Source organism: Sitodiplosis mosellana, unplaced genomic scaffold (genome assembly GCF_009176505.1).
Source record: "Sitodiplosis mosellana isolate CC-2019 unplaced genomic scaffold, AAFC_SMos_1.0 Smas_scaffold_6165, whole genome shotgun sequence".
NCBI classification, from domain to species: domain Eukaryota; kingdom Metazoa; phylum Arthropoda; class Insecta; order Diptera; family Cecidomyiidae; genus Sitodiplosis; species Sitodiplosis mosellana.
The window spans coordinates 2,034,313-2,053,458 of record NW_022601406.1 but is presented as its reverse complement, the minus strand read 5'-3'; the positions used below and the strand labels follow the sequence as shown (position 1 = coordinate 2,053,458).

The 19,146-nt window shown below is 34.2% G+C and overlaps 4 protein-coding genes across 6 annotated transcripts; 2 read left to right on the top strand and 2 right to left on the bottom strand.

Moving 5' to 3' along the window:
- Window positions 1-15: 15 nt before the first annotated feature.
- LOC129574842 (solute carrier family 25 member 44) lies at window positions 16-1,719 on the top strand. The gene is made up of 3 exons (XM_055457360.1): window positions 16-1,093; window positions 1,211-1,338; window positions 1,432-1,719. The coding sequence occupies exons 1-3, from the start codon at window positions 451-453 to the stop codon at window positions 1,621-1,623; spliced, it is 963 nt and encodes a 320-aa protein (XP_055313335.1). The 5' UTR covers window positions 16-450; the 3' UTR covers window positions 1,624-1,719.
- Window positions 1,720-2,840: 1,121 nt separating this feature from the next.
- On the bottom strand, window positions 2,841-11,123 carry LOC129574845 (heart- and neural crest derivatives-expressed protein 2). The gene is made up of 4 exons (XM_055457363.1): window positions 10,903-11,123; window positions 5,814-6,184; window positions 5,372-5,521; window positions 2,841-3,860 (listed from the first exon to the last, which is right to left on the bottom strand). Exons 1-4 carry the CDS (start codon window positions 10,970-10,972, stop codon window positions 3,771-3,773), a joined length of 681 nt encoding a protein of 226 aa, XP_055313338.1. The 5' UTR covers window positions 10,973-11,123; the 3' UTR covers window positions 2,841-3,770.
- Window positions 11,124-12,810: 1,687 nt separating this feature from the next.
- On the top strand, window positions 12,811-15,931 carry LOC129574839 (uncharacterized). The gene is made up of 2 exons (XM_055457356.1): window positions 12,811-13,451; window positions 13,964-15,931. Exon 2 carries the CDS (start codon window positions 13,975-13,977, stop codon window positions 15,199-15,201), a length of 1,227 nt encoding a protein of 408 aa, XP_055313331.1. The 5' UTR covers window positions 12,811-13,451; window positions 13,964-13,974; the 3' UTR covers window positions 15,202-15,931.
- A 384-nt stretch (window positions 15,932-16,315) lies between these two features.
- LOC129574838 (UDP-glucosyltransferase 2-like) lies at window positions 16,316-19,144 on the bottom strand. 3 transcript variants are annotated; one of them, XM_055457355.1, is made up of 7 exons: window positions 19,095-19,144; window positions 18,781-18,995; window positions 18,400-18,637; window positions 18,010-18,330; window positions 17,537-17,914; window positions 17,112-17,429; window positions 16,316-17,014 (listed from the first exon to the last, which is right to left on the bottom strand). In XM_055457355.1, exons 3-7 carry the CDS (start codon window positions 18,553-18,555, stop codon window positions 16,571-16,573), a joined length of 1,617 nt encoding a protein of 538 aa, XP_055313330.1. In that variant the 5' UTR covers window positions 18,556-18,637; window positions 18,781-18,995; window positions 19,095-19,144; the 3' UTR covers window positions 16,316-16,570. The 3 variants fall into 3 exon arrangements, with proteins under 3 accessions (XP_055313330.1, XP_055313328.1, XP_055313329.1); XM_055457353.1 differs by having other exon boundaries at window positions 18,781-19,133; XM_055457354.1 differs by lacking the exon at window positions 19,095-19,144 and having other exon boundaries at window positions 18,400-18,692.
- Window positions 19,145-19,146: the final 2 nt, after the last annotated feature.

The following is a 19,146-nucleotide window of genomic DNA, read 5'->3' as shown; positions in this document are numbered from 1 at the left end:
AGAAAAGAAAAGAAAAACATGTGCAGTACTAGATTTGTGCCTGACATCCATATCAATCCACACATAATGCATTTATGTTGATTGAAATGCTTAAAAGTTACCAGTTGTTGATAAATATTATTTACAATTTAGATTAAATTAAACGAAAGTTGATAGTTTTAAATGAAATACCAATTAAGTAAGACAAATGGGCTACAATGTAATTGTATGAAAAGTGATGTGACAGTGAGGCTTTATTGTGTAATTATGTAATTCACCCAGTTCAACATTATCGATGAATAACACTCGAACACTCGAGAAAGAAGAGAAAGAAAAACACATTACACCACCTAGTCATCAAACAGTTTATAAATGGAATAATACATTCGCTTGACGTATGATTGAAAAATAGAGAAAAATCACAGAGAATATATATAATTAGGAAATTCACAGAGCAATGCTGTTGGAAAAATGGATGTTCAACCGCCACCGCCACCTTTTGTTAAAACAATCGAATGGGATATGATGAACAAAAGTAAATTCATTCCCTTATCAATGCTAAGTTCGTTTTGCGTTCGTTGTTGCTTTTATCCTCTAACGCTGATCAAAACTCAGCTGCAAGTGCAGTTTAAGAATGATGTGTACAATGGTTTGTTTGATGCAGCGTGTAAAATTTACAAAACCGAAGGAGCTCGTGGTTTGTACAAGGGCTTTTGGATATCATCGGTGCAAATTGCATCCGGAGTTTTTTATATAAGCACCTATGAAGGTGTGAGGCATTTAATGACACAATATGGCTCGGGTGATAGAGCCAAAGCACTGGTGGCCGGTGGCTGTGCCTCGATGGTCGGACAAACGCTTATTGTTCCCTTTGATGTGATATCGCAACATGCAATGGTCCTTGGTATGGGCGGTGCAAAAGCGAGCAAATCCTTACAAATCAATCCACTACAAATTAAAACAAACCAAAGTCGAATGCGTATCGCTATTGATATCGCTACTGCAATACTACAAAAAGATGGAATTAAGGGTTATTATCGCGGCTATACGGCTAGTCTGATAGCCTACGTTCCTAATTCGGCGCTATGGTGGACTTTTTACCATTTGTATCAAGGTAAATCGTCGTTTGCTTCTTCCATCGAAGAGAACTGAGTCAATTTGAATTTGATTGACACTTGATCCAATCCAACCAATCACTTTATTCAATCATCTTTCTTCTCTCTTTCACCAGATAATCTGCTGAGCGTTCTACCCTCAAATGTATCACATTTATTTATTCAGTGCGTCGCTGGTGGTTTGGGAGGATTCACATCTACCATCATAACAAACCCGTTGGACATCGTTCGGGCTCGGCTCCAGGTAGTGTCATTCAAATCAATACGCCACTCAAGTCGGGCAATTTTCAATTCCAATGAATTTTAAACCGATATGCATTTATTCCCATCGTCACAGGTTCAACGTCTTGACTCAATTCGATTAGCGTTCCATTTGCTGTGGAAAGAAGAACATATGCATATGTTCTTCAAAGGACTTTCTGCACGCTTAATACAATCGGCTGCGTTTTCATTCAGCATTATATTAGGTTATGAGACGATAAAACGAATTTCCGTTAATGAACAATATAAACATTTAGTGAAGTGGTAGCCTAATTCTTTTTTGTTTGTTTGATTGTTTGTAGATAAAAAAAAAATATTATGATTTCGGAAAATAATAAAATTTCACCATATTTATTTTAAAAAACGAGTTCAGCGTCCATTGATCAACGAAAAAAATGCGATAGCAAGTCGATGAAATATTGAACAAATGTAGAGTACGTCGCTTACAATTAAAACGCTTTTTTTGGTTTACAAATTTACATTCCCTCTCATCAATTCTTTGAAATTCAATCATTGAATGGCCCTGATTCGAGTAATTTGTCTATAGTTTAGTGGGAAATGTTGACAAATACAGAATTCCTCTATTGGATAGTTGTAAATTGTTTGCATTTGAAGCTTGCATAGTTAGGGTAATGAATATGTTCGAAAATTTCATTTAATACACATTTGACCACATAAAAAGTTTAAAATATCACAAAAATTGAACTCAATAACCAACCGTCATATATCCTTCAGATTATTTATAGCATGTATTTTAACGACTTTGACCACATTTTGAATCAGTGATAAATAGCCACAGTCAATTATAAGTTGATCAAAATAATTCCCAGCGTTTGACGAACTATTTTTCTGAAATTTTCGAAAATGCGAAAAAAATGGAAAAAATATATTCACTTATTGTCCAAACTCACCCGCAAATACCTAATTTCAATTGGGAATTTACTCGGATTTACATTGAAATAATGAATTGGATTTACTTTAGAACAAAACATTTATTTAAAAGCCATTTCATATAGATTATTCAGTGATTTTTTGTCCTCGGTGATCTTTTTTTTAAAGAAAGAATACCAGGCGTATTATTTTGCTTTGTGTCTACCAAAAAATACTCAATATTATAGATCAATATGAAAATAATATCGATTATTGATTTAGCTTTGGAGTCGACCCAATTGTGACATCATGTTCAAGAAATCATTTCAGGTCGATGTAAAAATTGGTCAGAAGATGCAAAAACACCATTTCAAAAAATTTATCTCGGAAAACCTCAACCTAGAACTCATTTTGATCGATTTATTGCGATTTTTCTAAATCTTTTAATGGCTTACCAAATGCTAGAAAAAATTATTTCGATTATTATAATAAACCAATTGTTAACCTACCTTGTATGAGTCCAGCTAATGCGAATTTGAAGACTTAGAACCGAATTTCAAATTAAAAACTGATACGCTGACTTTTGTGTGTATGTGATGAAAAGCATTCTAACGATTTTCAGAATATGAAACACGACTTCGTTTATTACATTTACATGTTTCCATCAACGTTGATCGAATCGTCGTGAATCTTGTTCATGTGTTTGTTTGTTTTTTTCTTTATTCTTCATTCTTTCAGCTGTGATATAGCCAAAGATAGTATTCGTTTTGTTTTTCATAAATACTAAAATTTACTCAATATTTGGAGAATGAACATGTGTATGATAATGGCATATATATATATATATATATAATTGTTGCAATAAGGATTTTCTCACGTTTTTATCTTAATAAATTTTAGTCATATGTTCTTCTTGCTTGAATCACTCAATTTTTCGGGTACTGTACGCATTGTTTTCTGGATGAAACACATCCGAATGTGATTCATCAGAGCGGAATAAAAATTCTGTTCCAATCTTATGAAACCCATTAGTGCATTTCAGTTTTATTCCAACATTTCATATCGCCTTTTATCGACTTTGTGATTTTGTGTTGCTTGTACAATTAAATTGGATGTTAAACTTCCGTGGCGAGCATGTGAATGAATCATTGACAAAATATATAAATAGCCCAAAATATCCATATGACTAATCGAGTTCTCTTATCTGTACGCTTGAACAGCTGGACAGTTCCTATTCCATAGGATTTGGCAATACTATCTTCTACTTTAATTGAATTTTTATCATTTTTTCTTTAATTTCAGATTATTTTGAGTGTGAAATAAATCTGAAGAAAAAAAAATCTTGAGTTTCACACAAAGTTTTGTCCATATTTTTAAAACTAATGCACAATTTCCACAAGTTTTATTTACTGACTTGTGTCTAATTTTATCTAAACTGAAACCGTTTCAGAACGAGTGCGGAAAAGTCCTCAAAAACACACAAAAACTGTTCAAGTAATAACTAATATGAGATATATGTTGACTGCTTGAAATGTGAAATAGGAATTAATCATCGGACGCTTTTAATTCGGATGCCCATACATGCTGTGGCCAACCAGTACGTCCTTTATTTCTTCGTGGTTCAGTCAAGAGGGTCTGAAAAACAAACAGAGGAGGAAAATTATTTTATTTTACCAAAATTAAAATCAAATCTTACATTATTTTACCAAAATTAAAATCAAATCTTACAATTAAAACGCTTTTTTTTACAAATTATGTAGCCCATTACATTCCCTCTCACCAATTCTTTGAAATTCAATCATTGAATGGCCCTGATTCGAGTATTTTGTCTTTAGTTTAGTGGGAAATGTTGACAAATACAGAATTCCTCTATTGGATAGTTGTAAATTGTTTGCATTTTTAGCTTGCATAGTTAGGGTAATGAATATGTTCGAAAATTTCATTTAATACACATTTGACCACATGAAAAGTTTAAAAAATCACAAAAATTGAACTCAATAACCAACCGTCATATATCCTTAATTGATTCCCCATTAATCTATCATTTTCTTTTCCATTTGCATCTTCATGCTGAGCATGACATGCTCCCATCATATGATTTCTATCTAATCTTTTTGACCTTCTCTATCAATGACAGACTATCATACCGTCCAACACATGAGCATTATTCACTTTGCTCATTTCCAAATCAATAAAAAATACGACCAAATTTGCTTGTAGACTTGACTTACTCATTGTAATGTGGTTTTATTAATCATGAGAAGAGGAGAAAAAAATTGGCTGAGTTCAAAAAAACGTGGCAATCGCCTGTGCTCGTAACCGACCGAATCACAAAATTACACCCAACCAAACATGAAAGTGCAATTTTCTTAATTTGTTTGAAGACAAAAAAATGGGATTTTTTTTTTCTCTTCATCCACTTAGTGTGGAAAGTGTTTATTCCGATAACTTGGAGAAATAAATTAAATTAAGAAACATCTGGTTTTTGTGGATGGTTTAATGAGCGTGTGTATATGTTTTGCAAGACAACTATATATAATAGAAGCAGCGATGCGTAAATTTATATCTGGGTTCTATATTCATTCTTCTATTGACGTTGAAATTATTTTATTATTGGCACGAGCATCAAACCGTCGCCCGGCTCTGGCAAGTCACGCCCCTCGATGTCTTCATACACACACACACACACACACACCGCAAATGATACACTTGACGTACGCCGATATTATATAATCCATTAGAGCAATTCACACCACGCAGCACAATGAAATTGTCGAAGTGCAACCGCAATTCATATTTATCATTTGGGCACTTCAATAGCATTTATCGTCGACGACGACGATGACGACGGTGACGATAACAAGGGAGCGTTTATGCAAAGAGGGAGTTTGTTTTTATATGCTAGCCAATTTCATTTAAGTCTTCTAATGTTTGGATAATTCAATTTGCAACCATAAATGAGCGATGATTAACTTTGATCTAATTATAAAGGCATTGCATCCCTTCGCTTCGATTGCATATTAAGCGGTTAAGAGTCAATATTACTCTTTATTTAATCACATTGAAATCATTGGCTAGTCTTAATGGGACTAGTACTCGATTTTTCACACCATATGCATTTCAATAAGTAGCATGCTTCAACTAACCTGTGCTTCTAGTTTTGCCCGACGCTCAGCATTTATTTTGCGTGACGATGGCACCAATTCCGCACGAAATCCAATTGATGGATCCTGGTCGCCTCGAAGCACCCCGTTTAAGTGGTTTATATAGCTAGTGGCCAATCGTAACGTTTTTATCTGGTAAGAATAGATTTGGTGAGATTGGTTTGGATTAGTAAATTCATGAGAATTAACTTATTCGATATGATACGATGGTAGAGAAAAGACTCGCGCATTTTTTTGAAATACTCGCGCTTTCTTTTTTTATATTTGAATTTGTATAAAAATTCAATTTTTACAAAAAAATCCTGAACAAATCAAAACTACATCAAAACTGCACAGTAAAAGATGCACAAGAAGATGAAAAATGCCAAAATACTGCCGCGCGAAGAACTCGTAAAAAAGATTTTGGTTGAAATTCGAAGAATACCTTTGATAGTTTTGTGTCCGATGGTACATTTGGTATGCAATCTCTCAATTGTGCGAATGATGTATTTATGCTCTGTGTTCGACGACGTTCTTTTTTGTTGGCTGTTGTACGACGCTTTGGCATCCGCGTAAACGGCATAGTAGTTCCGTCATTTTTCGTCGTTGTTCCATCGTAGTAAAATCGATTATAGTTTTCATCGGATGGAATATTTGGGTCCGTTTTGAAAATTGTGTCCGTTTGACTGTTGAATATTATCCGATGCGGATTTGTTCTATTGTCTAAGGGTAGATTCGATACGTTCGGCGAGAGTTCCCGATAATTGTACGCGGAATCGGTGCTGCACGGTGAAGAGTTCCAATAAAATTCTTCCTCTGTATGAAGATAAAATAACATTTTGGCTGGGGTTATATTGTGAATGAGGTAAATTGTTGACATGAAATGTTCTAACTAATTCAATCTTTTGTCCTCGATGTTTTTTGTTGTTATTATATTTAACTCAGTTAAATTAACTGTAGTTACTCCGCACGAAAGAGTTATCATTTCATATGGAGTAGTCAAAAATGATAAGCTTCAACGGATAAGTACACGATTTTTGCATGACAAGTCATTAAATCATCACTATTTTTGGGCTCACTCTTTTATCATTGTCATAAAATGGATCTCCATTTCTGTAGAAGATTAGTAATTTCTCAATAGATTTTCTTCTTAAATCTTCTGTTATTTGTAAATTAAGATTTGGCTATGCATATCATTTGTTATTCAACATCTGCATGTACATCATTGAGAATGAAGTTGATCAACTCAATCAAAATTGGATTCTTAAAACAAAAGACGTATATGTTCATGGTATCATGTTCAGGCTTCGATGGAATATCGTCTTAAAAGCATTTTCAAGATAAAATATGCATATAAAGCATGGCATCAAAGAGCCTCTTGACTATTATGAACTGAAACATTTGAATCCAATGCTAGTTTTCGAAATTAAATCCCACCAAACATCAATCCACGACAGACTATCTCTATTACTTTATTTCCTAATTTCATTTCGATATTGAAGCCCATTTTCTTTTTGTCATAATTTTCTTTTTTTTAATCTCGAATGTGAAGTGAAGTGTATGAAAATTTTCCATTTTTCACCACGGATGTATAAATGAGGAAATTGGTATATTGTAAACAAATTTTTTCGTACTGTTCTCATATCATAAAATAAATAGATATTTTATAGGCCAATAGATCGGTTTGATGTACTGCTTGTGGAATCCAATATCACAATTGATCCAGCTCCTAAGTTGAATAAACTCAGACGGTTCGCCTTCCTTTCAAGCGCACTTGAAACACTTGAGATAATAGTTGTTCGATACAACCCGAAAAAAAATCATTTTTATGCACTGTGTAGCAGCGCAAGAAGTGGGAATATGGAATGAAAGAGAGAGAAAGAAAATTGTGTTTCAATTTACAAAACTCAGAAATTTTTCTTAATGAATTGACTGTTGTTGTTGTTCGAAACTAAAAATAGATTTCACAGAAACCAATTTTTTTATTCTGTATACAGTTACTCGATACACTTGTAACATTTTGGATTTGTTTATGTCAATAGAACGATTTGTTTCGTTTTTGTTGGAATATTAATAAGGCGATTTTAAAGGATTTGTCTAGCCGTGTACGATTTCAGAGTTAAGAAGATGCTTTAAGTAAATAAATGTGATTCTCTCGACTTTTTCGGCTCTTTTAACTCTCTCTCTCTCTCTCTCTCTCTCTCGCTCGCTCTCTCTCTCTCTCTCAAACTCTCTCTCTCTCAAACTCTCTCTCCGTCACAAACGCGAGCTTCAATTCTGACAAATTCATTTGCTAAATTTTACCACGACACATTTGATATATATTTTTTATGTGGATTTTTTTTTCAGAAATGAATCTAACATGTGTAGGTGTAATTCGGAGATTGAACGAATTCGGTGATCGGTCTAATACTAAAAATCAAACATGTGTTCGATCAAATAATTTCAATATAAATGCAACAATGATCGATGAAATAAAACATTCCTTGATTTATTGTCTTCCTTGGCTATTAAATTAGACAATAAAACGTTGTTTTTTTTTGGTCGAGCCGATTGTTTTAATTCTTTTGACTTCATTTGTTAGTTTCACTATGTGTGGATTTCGCTTGAAATTCGAAAGGGAAATCGGTTTCTTCTTTTGGTTATAAATTTTCATCGATTTTTCTTATGTTTCTATTGATATTCAAGGCTGAACCCGGGCGATAAAATGCGATACACACTAAACGAAGAATTTTTTGTAGAAATTTAGTAGCTCTATCGAAATTGATCCATGATTTGGTGGAAAAGAGCCTCTCTTTCAGAAAAAATCGGGTTTCCTTGCAAGAAAAAAGAGAAAACCTCAAGAAATGTGTACAAAAAGATCTTTTGTATGATATTGATTTCGAGTTAGCCGGACAAACGGGAACTTTAGATTAAAATTATCGAAAGTTCTGTAGATTAGAGATGTGGAAAGGAGGAAATAAAAGTTAAAAGATAACATGAACATATCGGTTTGTAGCAACCCCAATTACTTCATGTTTGCTCTCATGCACTCGTGTTCTACAGCTCAAGAGCTTCGACGAAATGAATATGCTTGTAACAGATCAGCTTTGGATTGTTTATACTTCATTTTTTTCCCAACTAAGCCGTGGTCCTTTCTACAAACAATCAACTCGATTTTACTTTTAATACAATATTTTGTTTATGTAAACCGGTATCTGGATAAGAGGAAACGAAAAATAACTTATCAACATCAGAAGCGACGGTAAGGCCGTACGAGCTTGACTGACGATTACAATCATCAGTGGTAAATGATCGGAAAGACATTTTTGAATAAATAATCGCATATTTTCTGAATATGCGTATAATTTCTATTCTCTAATCGCATGCTCTCTGAATTTTCATATCTTTTCTTCTTCTTAAAGATACGGGTAATATGGTTTTATATAGGGTAATTTTGGAATGAGTGGGCCTATTATATAATATATTTATTCTGTGATTAAGTAAACTATGTTCCACTCGTGTTTTTTGCGATTTAGACTTCATTTGAAAATAATTTAAAATAAATTTTATTCCAATGATAATTTCGATGGTAACAAATAACGAATAGAGTCTTCATGAAAATTTATGGTCTTATTTTAGCCAAAACAACTTTACAACGACGATAATACTATTTTTAAACATGAATTATTTTATGATTGGTTGACCGCTTGAAAATACGCTCTATTCTTTTCGTATTAGAAAGTCAGTTGAACATTATCAGCTCTTGGTCTCACACATAGGTATGCCATCTACGATAAAGGTTTCAGGAAAATTTGCAAATCTGCTTGGTCATAATACATGGCTCTAATTCGGTTTCTCCTTTTCATTAAAATTATCAAATAATCAGAATTCTTCACCCAATTTGCAATGGCATCGACAAGTGATCTTTGACTTTGCGAAAAATCATAGAAAACTTTCTTCATGTTAAATCGACAAGTCACTACATATTTTGCCATTTCAATATTTTTACGGACTTTGAAACACAATAAAAAAAATTGTTTTTTATTTGTTTTAAATCGAATTTCTTTTGAATTTCACTATTGATTTCCACAATAAAATTCAAATAAAATTTAAAAAAACGAAACTGTCTCTTAGAGTTTCGATGCACGGTAACAGTAAAATACACAGTGACTCAACCGTCGATCGGATGCGTTTATACGAATGTGACCGAGTGTAAAGCAAGACAATTACTTTTGTTATTGCCATTGGCAGTTCAAATTTTGCTTTGTCGTGTTTATGATTCGCCAAAATATTGTCGACACGATTGTTTGTATAAATATTTTCTGATTCCGTATGCTTTTCGTTGGTCTGTGGTTTCTCAGTTTAAAAGGTTTTCTGTACCTGCATTTCAGTGTGTGTGTGTCTGTTGGGCGAATATCACAAAAGTGAGAAAGCTACAGGTGAATCACTGTAGAAACCGATGTTGACCATCAATTTTTTCGATTTTGTTAAATTTAAACCAAATATTCAACCTGATTTTTGGAAAAATAAATTTCTTTTCGGTATATTTGAAATGGAATCAGTCTTAAATTTCGCACAGTAGGTTTTAGTGCAAATAATTTGGTCGATGAACAGAAAAAAAAGAAAACGACTCACAGAGTCTCGATAACGGTTAAATACACTGCAACTCGACCGTCGATCGTATACGTTTGCATGAACGGGAGCAATAGTGATGCACGAACTGTATCCTTTGTTACTCTTGTCACTTTTATTGGAAATGACAATTTTGACTTTGTGAACTGTTACAGTTCGCTAGAATATTGTCGACTCGATTTTTGTATAAATATCTTTTTGTTTCATATACTTTTGAAGGTGGTCAGTGGTTTCTCAGTTTGAAAGAATGCTGTGTCTAATGTTCAGCGAAAGCCGGTATTAGACAAATGTTATTTGTCATGCACTCTTTTAAGACAATTTGTCGAATTTGTCACGTAACACAACATCAATTGTTAGTTAAGAGTCAAATACTGTAGATACCAATATTGACCACCCTTTTTTCAGCAAATATTTTGCATGTTTAATCATATTTTCAATGCGATAAAATGTCTCTCATCATGAAAATAATCGCTTCTAGGGAATCGTATTTCAATCGATGAAATGGTAAAAACGGACAAAATTATCTCACTTAATCTCGATTTCAAAGTATGGACACGCGGTACTGAGTATTGGTGTGAATGAAATTGGACAATGTGCGAAGTGTTTGCATTATTTAATTTGCTCAATATTCCTTTCAAAGAGATTGTTCGTTTACTTCGCGTCTGCCTATGTTTACATCTCGAATTCTTATTCGTCAAAATAACTTTGAGTCTTTTTTCTTCTATTTTTGAATGTAACTTTACTTAAGAACGTTGCGAAGAGCGCATTGTCCATATTAAAGAGTGTAACGATCAAACTACATGGCCCATCACTTCAAGAAATCGAAGAGGCAACAAAAAATATTTTCTTTCATCTGATTTTACTCAACACATCGCTCTAGAAACGAAATTAAAACAATAACTTCAAATAAAAGAACGTACGTTCATTCTGTGTATTGAAATATGGTGGAAAACATGGAATGTTTTGCGTATTATAATTTGCGTGGGACATATTCACAGATGACCACCGCTTTTCACAATTTCTCAAAACCGTTTTCTTCGAAACTTTTCAACCAAAAAAAAAAAAAAAACTTCGATAGAAATGCACAATAAAAATTGTTCGTTAAAATTGCGGGATTGCGTTCGACTAAACTTGGTCGCGCGTCGTAACTGTACTGAGTTCATTCTTCACTTGACTAGATCCTCGAAACAGCTACGAAACAGAGAGTGTGCGTGAGAATATTTGGGGAGGGGCTAGCTCTTCAGTCTTCAAGGAAATCACTGTGATGCAACACCGTTTTGTGTGCCTATTCTATTTTCGAATCGAATTTATGGATTCAATTCCAATTTGACAACGACGAAATAAGTTCACTGTTCGTCTTTTGACTATCAAGTCATATGTATCAAGACTTAAGACGTGATCGCAATACTTGAATGGGATATAAATTGGCAATGATAATGTTGATGCATTCATAATATGAAATGAAAATTTTAAACTATTCTCTCCCATACATCATGTAGATTGTAGAGATATAGGAATTTTTCTTCAATTTATTCGAATTATGTTAATTTTATTGCGCAGGAGGCTAATAACAAGTTTTGAAGAAAAAAAAATGATGGACAAAACATGCCTTTGATTTGCAGCCAGTTCAATTGTTTGATTTATTAAATCAATTTCAATTACTTGTAAAAGTTTCCCTAGCATTTTTATAAACAAAGAAAACACAGTCAGATCAAGCAGATGCTAAAAGAACTATTTCCATCCAATTTTTCCGGGTTTGTATGGCTCCGCCCCTCTGGGCGTTCCAATCGAAAATCTAAATATTGTTCAGGTCATATGACGAGAGTAACTTCTTCGCTCATAGCATCGATTCACCTTCGATTGGATGTTCACGACTCCCGAATATGATTAACCACACACGCATTTTTCCGCTTGAAGAAGTTATGTATAACCAGAAATAAACTGCTCTTATTTCAATTTCAACTCATTATGTGTTTGACTTAACCATAATCACGATTCCAATTTACGGCGTGTAGATCGTTGGCTTGCATACATATTCGGTTTCGATTGAAGAAATACCATTTCATTGATTAACTCCAAGAAATAAACGTAATATGCACTTAAATATTTCAACATTATTTCACATTTAGATAAATATGATTTTTTAGATACAAAACATAGACATAACAGCCCGAAAGATGAAAAATCAAGTGAACATCAAAACTTTTTATGAGCACAACTGTGCAGGTTGACTGATTCTTCAAGTGCATGTAATTTTTAGAAAAAGCAGCAATATAAGCCGTTTCTATTGCTATTATTGTAACATTCAACTGAGCTCCAGTGGTATACATTTCAGACGATTTATTTTGGCATTCCTTTCTTTGGTGAGTTTCACAGCTTCTTCCCAGTTGAATGATTGAGTTTTATCCGAAAATGCAACGTTTCCTTGTTTTTAATTTGATTAATCAAAATTTGTGAACGCAATACTTTCTTGTGGACATCCAATTGCAAAGTCTGGATAACAACAACTCACAATAGATGCATTTGAATAATCAAACACTTTCAGAGCAATTCAAGGAAATCCAATTGCAATTGAAAAATTCTAATTTGAGGATTGCGGTCATTTAAATTTCATTTCGAATGGTGTTACAGAATAAAGACTGACAATATTCGGTCAATCAAAACCAAGATCAAAACAAACTGATTTTAAAATCGACCGAAATTCCAACATTTTAACTGGTTACATACAAATCGCATTTTAAAACATCTAATCTAGTGACATCTATTGATACTTAATTCTGCAAATGATGCTTTTGTGAGTGTACAAGGGCGATTTTAAGTCATTGACCACATCTCTGCCGATACAATATTGGGCATAGAAAAATCAGTTTAACGTCCGGCAAAATGTTTATTTTTTGTTGTGTCCGGCTGTCATTATACTCTGTCGTGAATAATTTCACACGAATTCATCGTCTGCAGTTGTTCCAACGGGTTGATGCAGTATCATTGTGTGAGAATTCTGAATAGCAAGCATCCAAATTGAAACGAACACAATCAAAAAAGTTCGATTTTCAATCATCGATGTATGTCGTACATGCAGCCCGTAGCTTTGTTCGGCTCAGTGATACAAATTTGTGTATTCGTTCGTATGGAATTGCCTATATGTTTTCTTTCGTTCTGCTCCACAAAATTGGCAATGGGAAAATCGCAAGTGAGCGAAACGACACGATTCGACGGTGTTTCAAACCACAAGCATTGAACAAAGTCGTATCATCACGCCACTCAAAAACAACACTTCAACCAGCGCACATAGACAAACGGCAACGACATTTTTGACGACATTTTTATAGGAGAAAAATTAGTTTTTTTCATCCAATTTTTATATGCAATCGAGTTAATAGGAATATTTTGACAACTTTCGATTTTTAAGAAGGAGTTTTTGTGTGATTCCTGTGACGAACAACAATCCAAATTGATTCCGAATAGCAAGGTAAGTTATGATAATTGTCTTAATCGTTTTTTTTGCATTTTTCGTGGCAAATAAGTTTGATAACGGATTATAAGAAGAACCGAAAAAATCAAATCTAGTGCAAACAAGATGGTGTTTCATATTATTCACACTCGTAACTCATTCGCATGATTTGCACACAAATTTTTACCGCAAAATGATGATAAAACAACGAATCGATGAATCGGCATTTTTTGAAATCGTTGCATTTTATTCACGCATATTCTCTGCTCGATTTTTCTACATAAAACTCATGCAATGTGTGATTTTCATTTGGGATTTGTCGGTATTTTTTTCTGGATTTCAAAATCAAAATTCTTCCTTTCGAATGCTATTCCATATTCAATGTGCACAACGTTTGTGTCGAGAATACAATACGCTGACGCTAGCAAAAAATGCACCATCATCGAGTATGCTATGATTTTGGGATTTTGATCCAGTGAGCAAAATGAAGTGCACCTCAATTGATCCGTTATTTTTTGTTTTCATTTCAGACACAGCGAAAATGGAAAAACTCGCTAAAGCACCGATGATTCGTAGATCACTCACGAAAGTGACAAACACACAATCGACAACGTCGCTAACCGACATGAATGATGACTGTTTGACGAGTGTTTTTGATTACTTGGACACTGCCAACTTGGTAAATCTAACTAAAACAAATAAACGATTGAACAACATTGTCACACACCGCGTGATTCCAAGGAAAATTGTACAATTGGACATGCAACGATCACCAATTCGCGCAATGATGAAACTGTTTGGTGGAACGATCACCCGAATTTCAATCTATGCTCATAATCGGCCAAGCAATCAGCCATGTATTTCGAGTTTCGCTGAAATTTTTCATCTGCTCACCGTTTACGGTACACCCGGGAAATTGCAGCAGCTCACTATCAACGGTTTATTTGATAAGGATTATGAAATCTCATCAAATGAGTTTGAAAATTTTCGGCCATACCTTGAAAATATTCACACGCTTAGCATCGGTGTGAAATATTTTGAAAATGTGTATATCAAGCGTTTCATGAAAAACATCCCGAAGCAAAATCTTCGCCATTTGTCTTTGGACAATATTCCATTGAGTAGCAAATGGCTTTCAGTCCAATCACTTCCACGTCTACGAAATATTTGCATGTATGTGAAAGTAAACGGTCAAAATCTTCATTCAATTGGCGACAAATTGACGAGATACATTGCCGAAAAACCACAGTTGAGCACCTTCGATGTCGTTCGCGTGAATGTTCCAACACACACATTTATGAGCCAGATGGGAATTGAGTACGAATTGATGCGGCAACACATTCAGATCGAATTGTCACGACACGTTCCGAACATCACTCAAAGTGGTACGGCCAAAACCAACTCGATGGTTGATCAACCAACTAGCGTTACTGGCCAAAGTGTTACTCTGGCCAATCGCAGCTATGGAAAAGCAAAATGGGAACACCTGGACAACTTCACAAACTTGAAGAATTTCAGCCTGAAAACACATGCTAAAGACTTCAGGGATGCTGGTGAAGTTTTCCGAATTTTGGCCGAGCGAAATACAATCGGATACCTGGAATCGATCAGTGGCTTCATACCGCGAACGGAAAATACCAGCTACCCAGTTCAATTTGATCACTTGCGCCGAATGACACACGTGAAATCGCTTCAATTGGTCGATTTCGGCCGATTGCATTCAGATAACTTCGTGGGTAAGCTATTTGAAAATCTCACCAGATTGTAAGAGTACACCATAGTTGGCACCCAGGTTAAACAAGCCCCCATCATCAAATTGGTTCAATCCAACCGAAACTTACGAGTTCTGAACATGGCATCACTATCGTCATCGTTCTACCGAAAATTGGTGAAGGTGCGACAAACGGCTCATCCCGATCTTGTAGATCAACCGCTCATCATTTGAAAATGCAAATCAGAGCTCACTATCCGTATGTATAAACCAGAGATCATCGCGATTGAATATATATTATATATATATATTAATGTTAGATGGGTAGACATACCTTTTAGATCGTTGTGTTTGTATATTTAGGTTCTTTGTTTTGACCAGTCTCAAGACTCACAGAATCAAAATCAATCCAATTTGCATGCAAATTCGGAATTTTTTGTATTGAACAAACGAATTTCATACTTTATATATACGGTTTGATTGTTATTTACAATTTTTCTGTGAAAAATTTTAATTTATTGAACGATCGAACAGTTGTTGAGCAACAGTCATTTTTGTATTGAATTTAAGCAATTTCATCGTAAGCGATTGGATAGACCCATTGAAAGTGAAATAGACATGAGAGATTTTGTAAATCTTAATTTTAATTAAATGAAACAAACGACGAAAATAGAAGTATATCGATTAATATAGCATTACATTGTTTATTACAAATTGTAACTGAAAATTAGATATTATCAGACGAAATTACTTCATTTTGAATAAAAAAAATTGAATTTGAACGGAATTTGGATCTTGCTATCGGTTTTTTGTTGTTGTTATAATGGCAATTGTGCGAGTACTTCAAACTAAATTATTTTGTCGTACAGACACACGACTATTTCAATCAAAAATACGTATTTTCTCAAAATCTGGAAATAAATGTTCATACCATCAAGGTTTGTCCATTATCTTCTTGATTTTCAGAGAAAAAAAACTTTGAATTTGATTAAAAATTTGATTTTTCTTCAATTCGTTTTCTAATGTATTGTTTTTGGTTGAATTTACATATATGAAAAAATCGTTTTGCGACTCGAAAGAAGGTTTTAAAGCAGAAAAATGGTCCTCTCGATGTGAGACAAATGGGCACAGCTTGGTAAGGATAAAAAAAATTCAGTAAAAAAGAAAATGATTCGATTTGGCAACGCAGTCATTTATTACAATCAAGTTAAGTACATGAGATAAATTAAAAGTGATAAATTACTGGTCACAATCGTTGATTAGACGATGAAAAGAGAGTCTCTCCGGAAATTTTGGAATAAAATACGGACAATTTTCAGATATTGTAAACTTTCTTGTTTACCTATTTCTAGAATCGTACCAAAAAAAAATCAAGGCACATAAAACGTTAATACCACTCCACTATCATTTGTTGAATCTCAAGTGTTTACTCCGATTTTACAAATGGAAATATCAAATAAGCCAGAACGGCAATGGTCACAATCCAAAGAGGTCGATATTTTATCACCAACGAAACCAACTTTGCTAAAATTTTGAAAAGAATATAAAAAACTACAACAAACAAGAAGATAACATCGAGTGAATTTTTTTGAATGAAATTCAAATGAACAGCAGAGCTTTGCATGTGCTTGGCCCCATCATATCGAATCACGTATTCAATCCAGTAAACGGCTGTTTGCAGCGGAGACATTGGACGATCCCGAAAGAGTTGCGACAGTTTTTGTACCGATTCTCTATATGTTGAATTGGTGAGTATTTCGTGAATGCTTTCGCTGAATATCGTTTTGTTCAGAGTGTCAAAGTCCAAAGTAACCGCCCATCCCTGGTTTTCAATCTGTTTTGCATTTGCCAGTTGATCACCGTAAATTGGCTGGAATGAAAAAAAAATAATTAAAAACATGCGGAATGAATATCTAAAGAAATAATTTGGTTTTTTTTTTCTACAATGGAGTACTCGGAGTACATACTATTCCAAGAATGGGGACACCATAAAATTTAGCTTCGTAAATTCCGCTGATGCCACAGTGTGATATGAAAAATCGAACTTGTGGCTGGGCAAATAAATCGGCTTGTGGTATCCATTGCATCATATGCACATTTTTGGGCTTTCCCACTGGGATTTCACTTGATTCCCATTTCCAAATGATTTTCTGCTTCAATTGTGCAAATACACTATAAAACAATTTCACTTTGTCATCAGTCATGTGAGAACTTTGAATATTTCCACCAAAACTGAATACGATAACACCGTTCTCATCGGCCGAATCGAATACATCTTGAAATTCCTGAAAATTGAAAATAAAAAAAAGTCTTGAATGTCCAACAAGTGGATGATTTTTTTTTTGGATATATCTTTAAAACTTCTTTAGGATATTACAAAGGCAAGCCCTACCTTTGGAAGTGGATTTGGTGTTTCCTTGATGTGCAAACCGCCCACTTCGATTAGGTTTGGCAGAGCTGGCCGAATTGTACCTTCGCTAAAATGAGTGGTGGTCAGAATGAGCGATACATTTTTCTTGATCTCATCAAATGTCGGGAAATTTTCAATAACTCCAAAATGTTCGTCGTAAAACTTTTCAAACAGGAAATAATTTACGTATGATACGTAGAAATATTCAAAGACATATTCGATAAATAGTCCCAAACGCTGTTTGAAATTCAGTTGATCAATTTTCTTTAGATGTTTGAACAATGGTGCACTCGACACAGCCGCCGGATTACCAATCATATCTCGAAGTGGTTTCATAGCGGGTGACGTGCTAAAAACCACCTTCGTTAAAAGAAGTGGATATGCGATAAATAAATATTGATTTAATATTTATAGTTATAGAGGTCGATTTCGATTAATTGTATCTTTTTAATCACCGATGGACAACGAAAATGACCAGCCAAGCCCAACATCATGTCATTGAGGCTGTAGTCAAAGAAGAATAAGTCAAATTTTTGGCCGGATTTTATGACACTCTGTACCGCTTCATGTTTTATTATGAGAGTTGATCGGTGAGCCATCATCCGCATCCATTTTGGAATTCGTTTCATTTGAGTTTCATCATCTTTGGTTTCGTTATTAAGCATTCCTTTGCGCATATCGATCCATTCATTCAAATCATCAATTTGGGTGTAAATATGATGATAAGTCTTTGGCAACGGCCGATCCGGTTTTGGAAATGTACTTAAGACCGTGACCTTAGTTAAAATAAGAAAAACGTTAACATATTCGTAAGTGAATGATTTAATTTGAAACAAAGAATTTACATTATGTCCCCTGTTAGCAAGCTCCTCAAGAATCGTTGCCACAACGATGTGATGCGATCGGCTAGCTGATGGAACGCATGCCAAAATATTAGCTCCATTGACATTGGCACAAAATACTGTCAACGCAAGCAAAACTAGAGCGCGTAAACTGAACATGATGGACGTCGAAACACTACAATAATTGTTTTGCACATTGACTCAGAAAATATTTCATTTTTACGACAAAAACTTCATGACGCTGCAAAAATGGAATAAGTGGCAAGCTGTATTTAAACATGTGGAATCGGTTGTCTCTATCCAATAAAGATAAGATTAAAAATACGAAACCTAAACTGATTCGACTGATTAAATATTTATCAATGGCAATGGTTATTTACTCACGCAATTGTGTTACATTTGAAGTTTTTGAACATTGAACGATTTTGTTTGGAGGCTTTGCAGCGATTGCAAATGATTCACGTTTTGAATTTCCAAACAAAAAATCTTTGATAACGATGATTTCATACAACACTTGATAGTTTATTTGTCACCACCAGAGTTTTGGGTTGGTTGATTTTCAGCAAAATCGAATTACATCATTGGTGTAACATCATATTCTAAATGAAGAAAAAAAAATAATCAAAAACTGTGAACATACAATTAACACTCTACCTTTCCAAACATATCCTGGATCTAAAATAAAAAACATTCAAAACCTGTAAACGTTCGCAATCATTTCCATTTGAATCGGAATCGCATACCGACTAA

Coding starts and splice junctions, on each gene's coding strand:
- LOC129574845 (XM_055457363.1), bottom strand. CDS start 10,972: ATGTCCCACGCAAATTATAATACGCAAAACATTCCATGTTTTCCACCA. Junction 6,185..10,902: donor TTTCAATACACAGAATGAAC/GTACGTTCTTTT, acceptor ATCTTCATACAG/AGGAAGAATTTTATTGGAAC. Junction 5,522..5,813: donor CGGACACAAAACTATCAAAG/GTATTCTTCGAA, acceptor TATTCTTACCAG/ATAAAAACGTTACGATTGGC.
- LOC129574839 (XM_055457356.1), top strand. CDS start 13,975: ATGGAAAAACTCGCTAAAGCACCGATGATTCGTAGATCACTCACGAAA.
- LOC129574838 (XM_055457355.1), bottom strand. CDS start 18,555: ATGTTCAGTTTACGCGCTCTAGTTTTGCTTGCGTTGACAGTATTTTGT. Junction 17,915..18,009: donor GTCATTTTCGTTGTCCATCG/GTGATTAAAAAG, acceptor CTTTTAACGAAG/GTGGTTTTTAGCACGTCACC. Junction 17,015..17,111: donor GTGTCCCCATTCTTGGAATA/GTATGTACTCCG, acceptor TTTTCATTCCAG/CCAATTTACGGTGATCAACT.
- LOC129574842 (XM_055457360.1), top strand. CDS start 451: ATGGATGTTCAACCGCCACCGCCACCTTTTGTTAAAACAATCGAATGG. Junction 1,094..1,210: donor TTTTTACCATTTGTATCAAG/GTAAATCGTCGT, acceptor CTCTTTCACCAG/ATAATCTGCTGAGCGTTCTA. Junction 1,339..1,431: donor TCGTTCGGGCTCGGCTCCAG/GTAGTGTCATTC, acceptor CCATCGTCACAG/GTTCAACGTCTTGACTCAAT.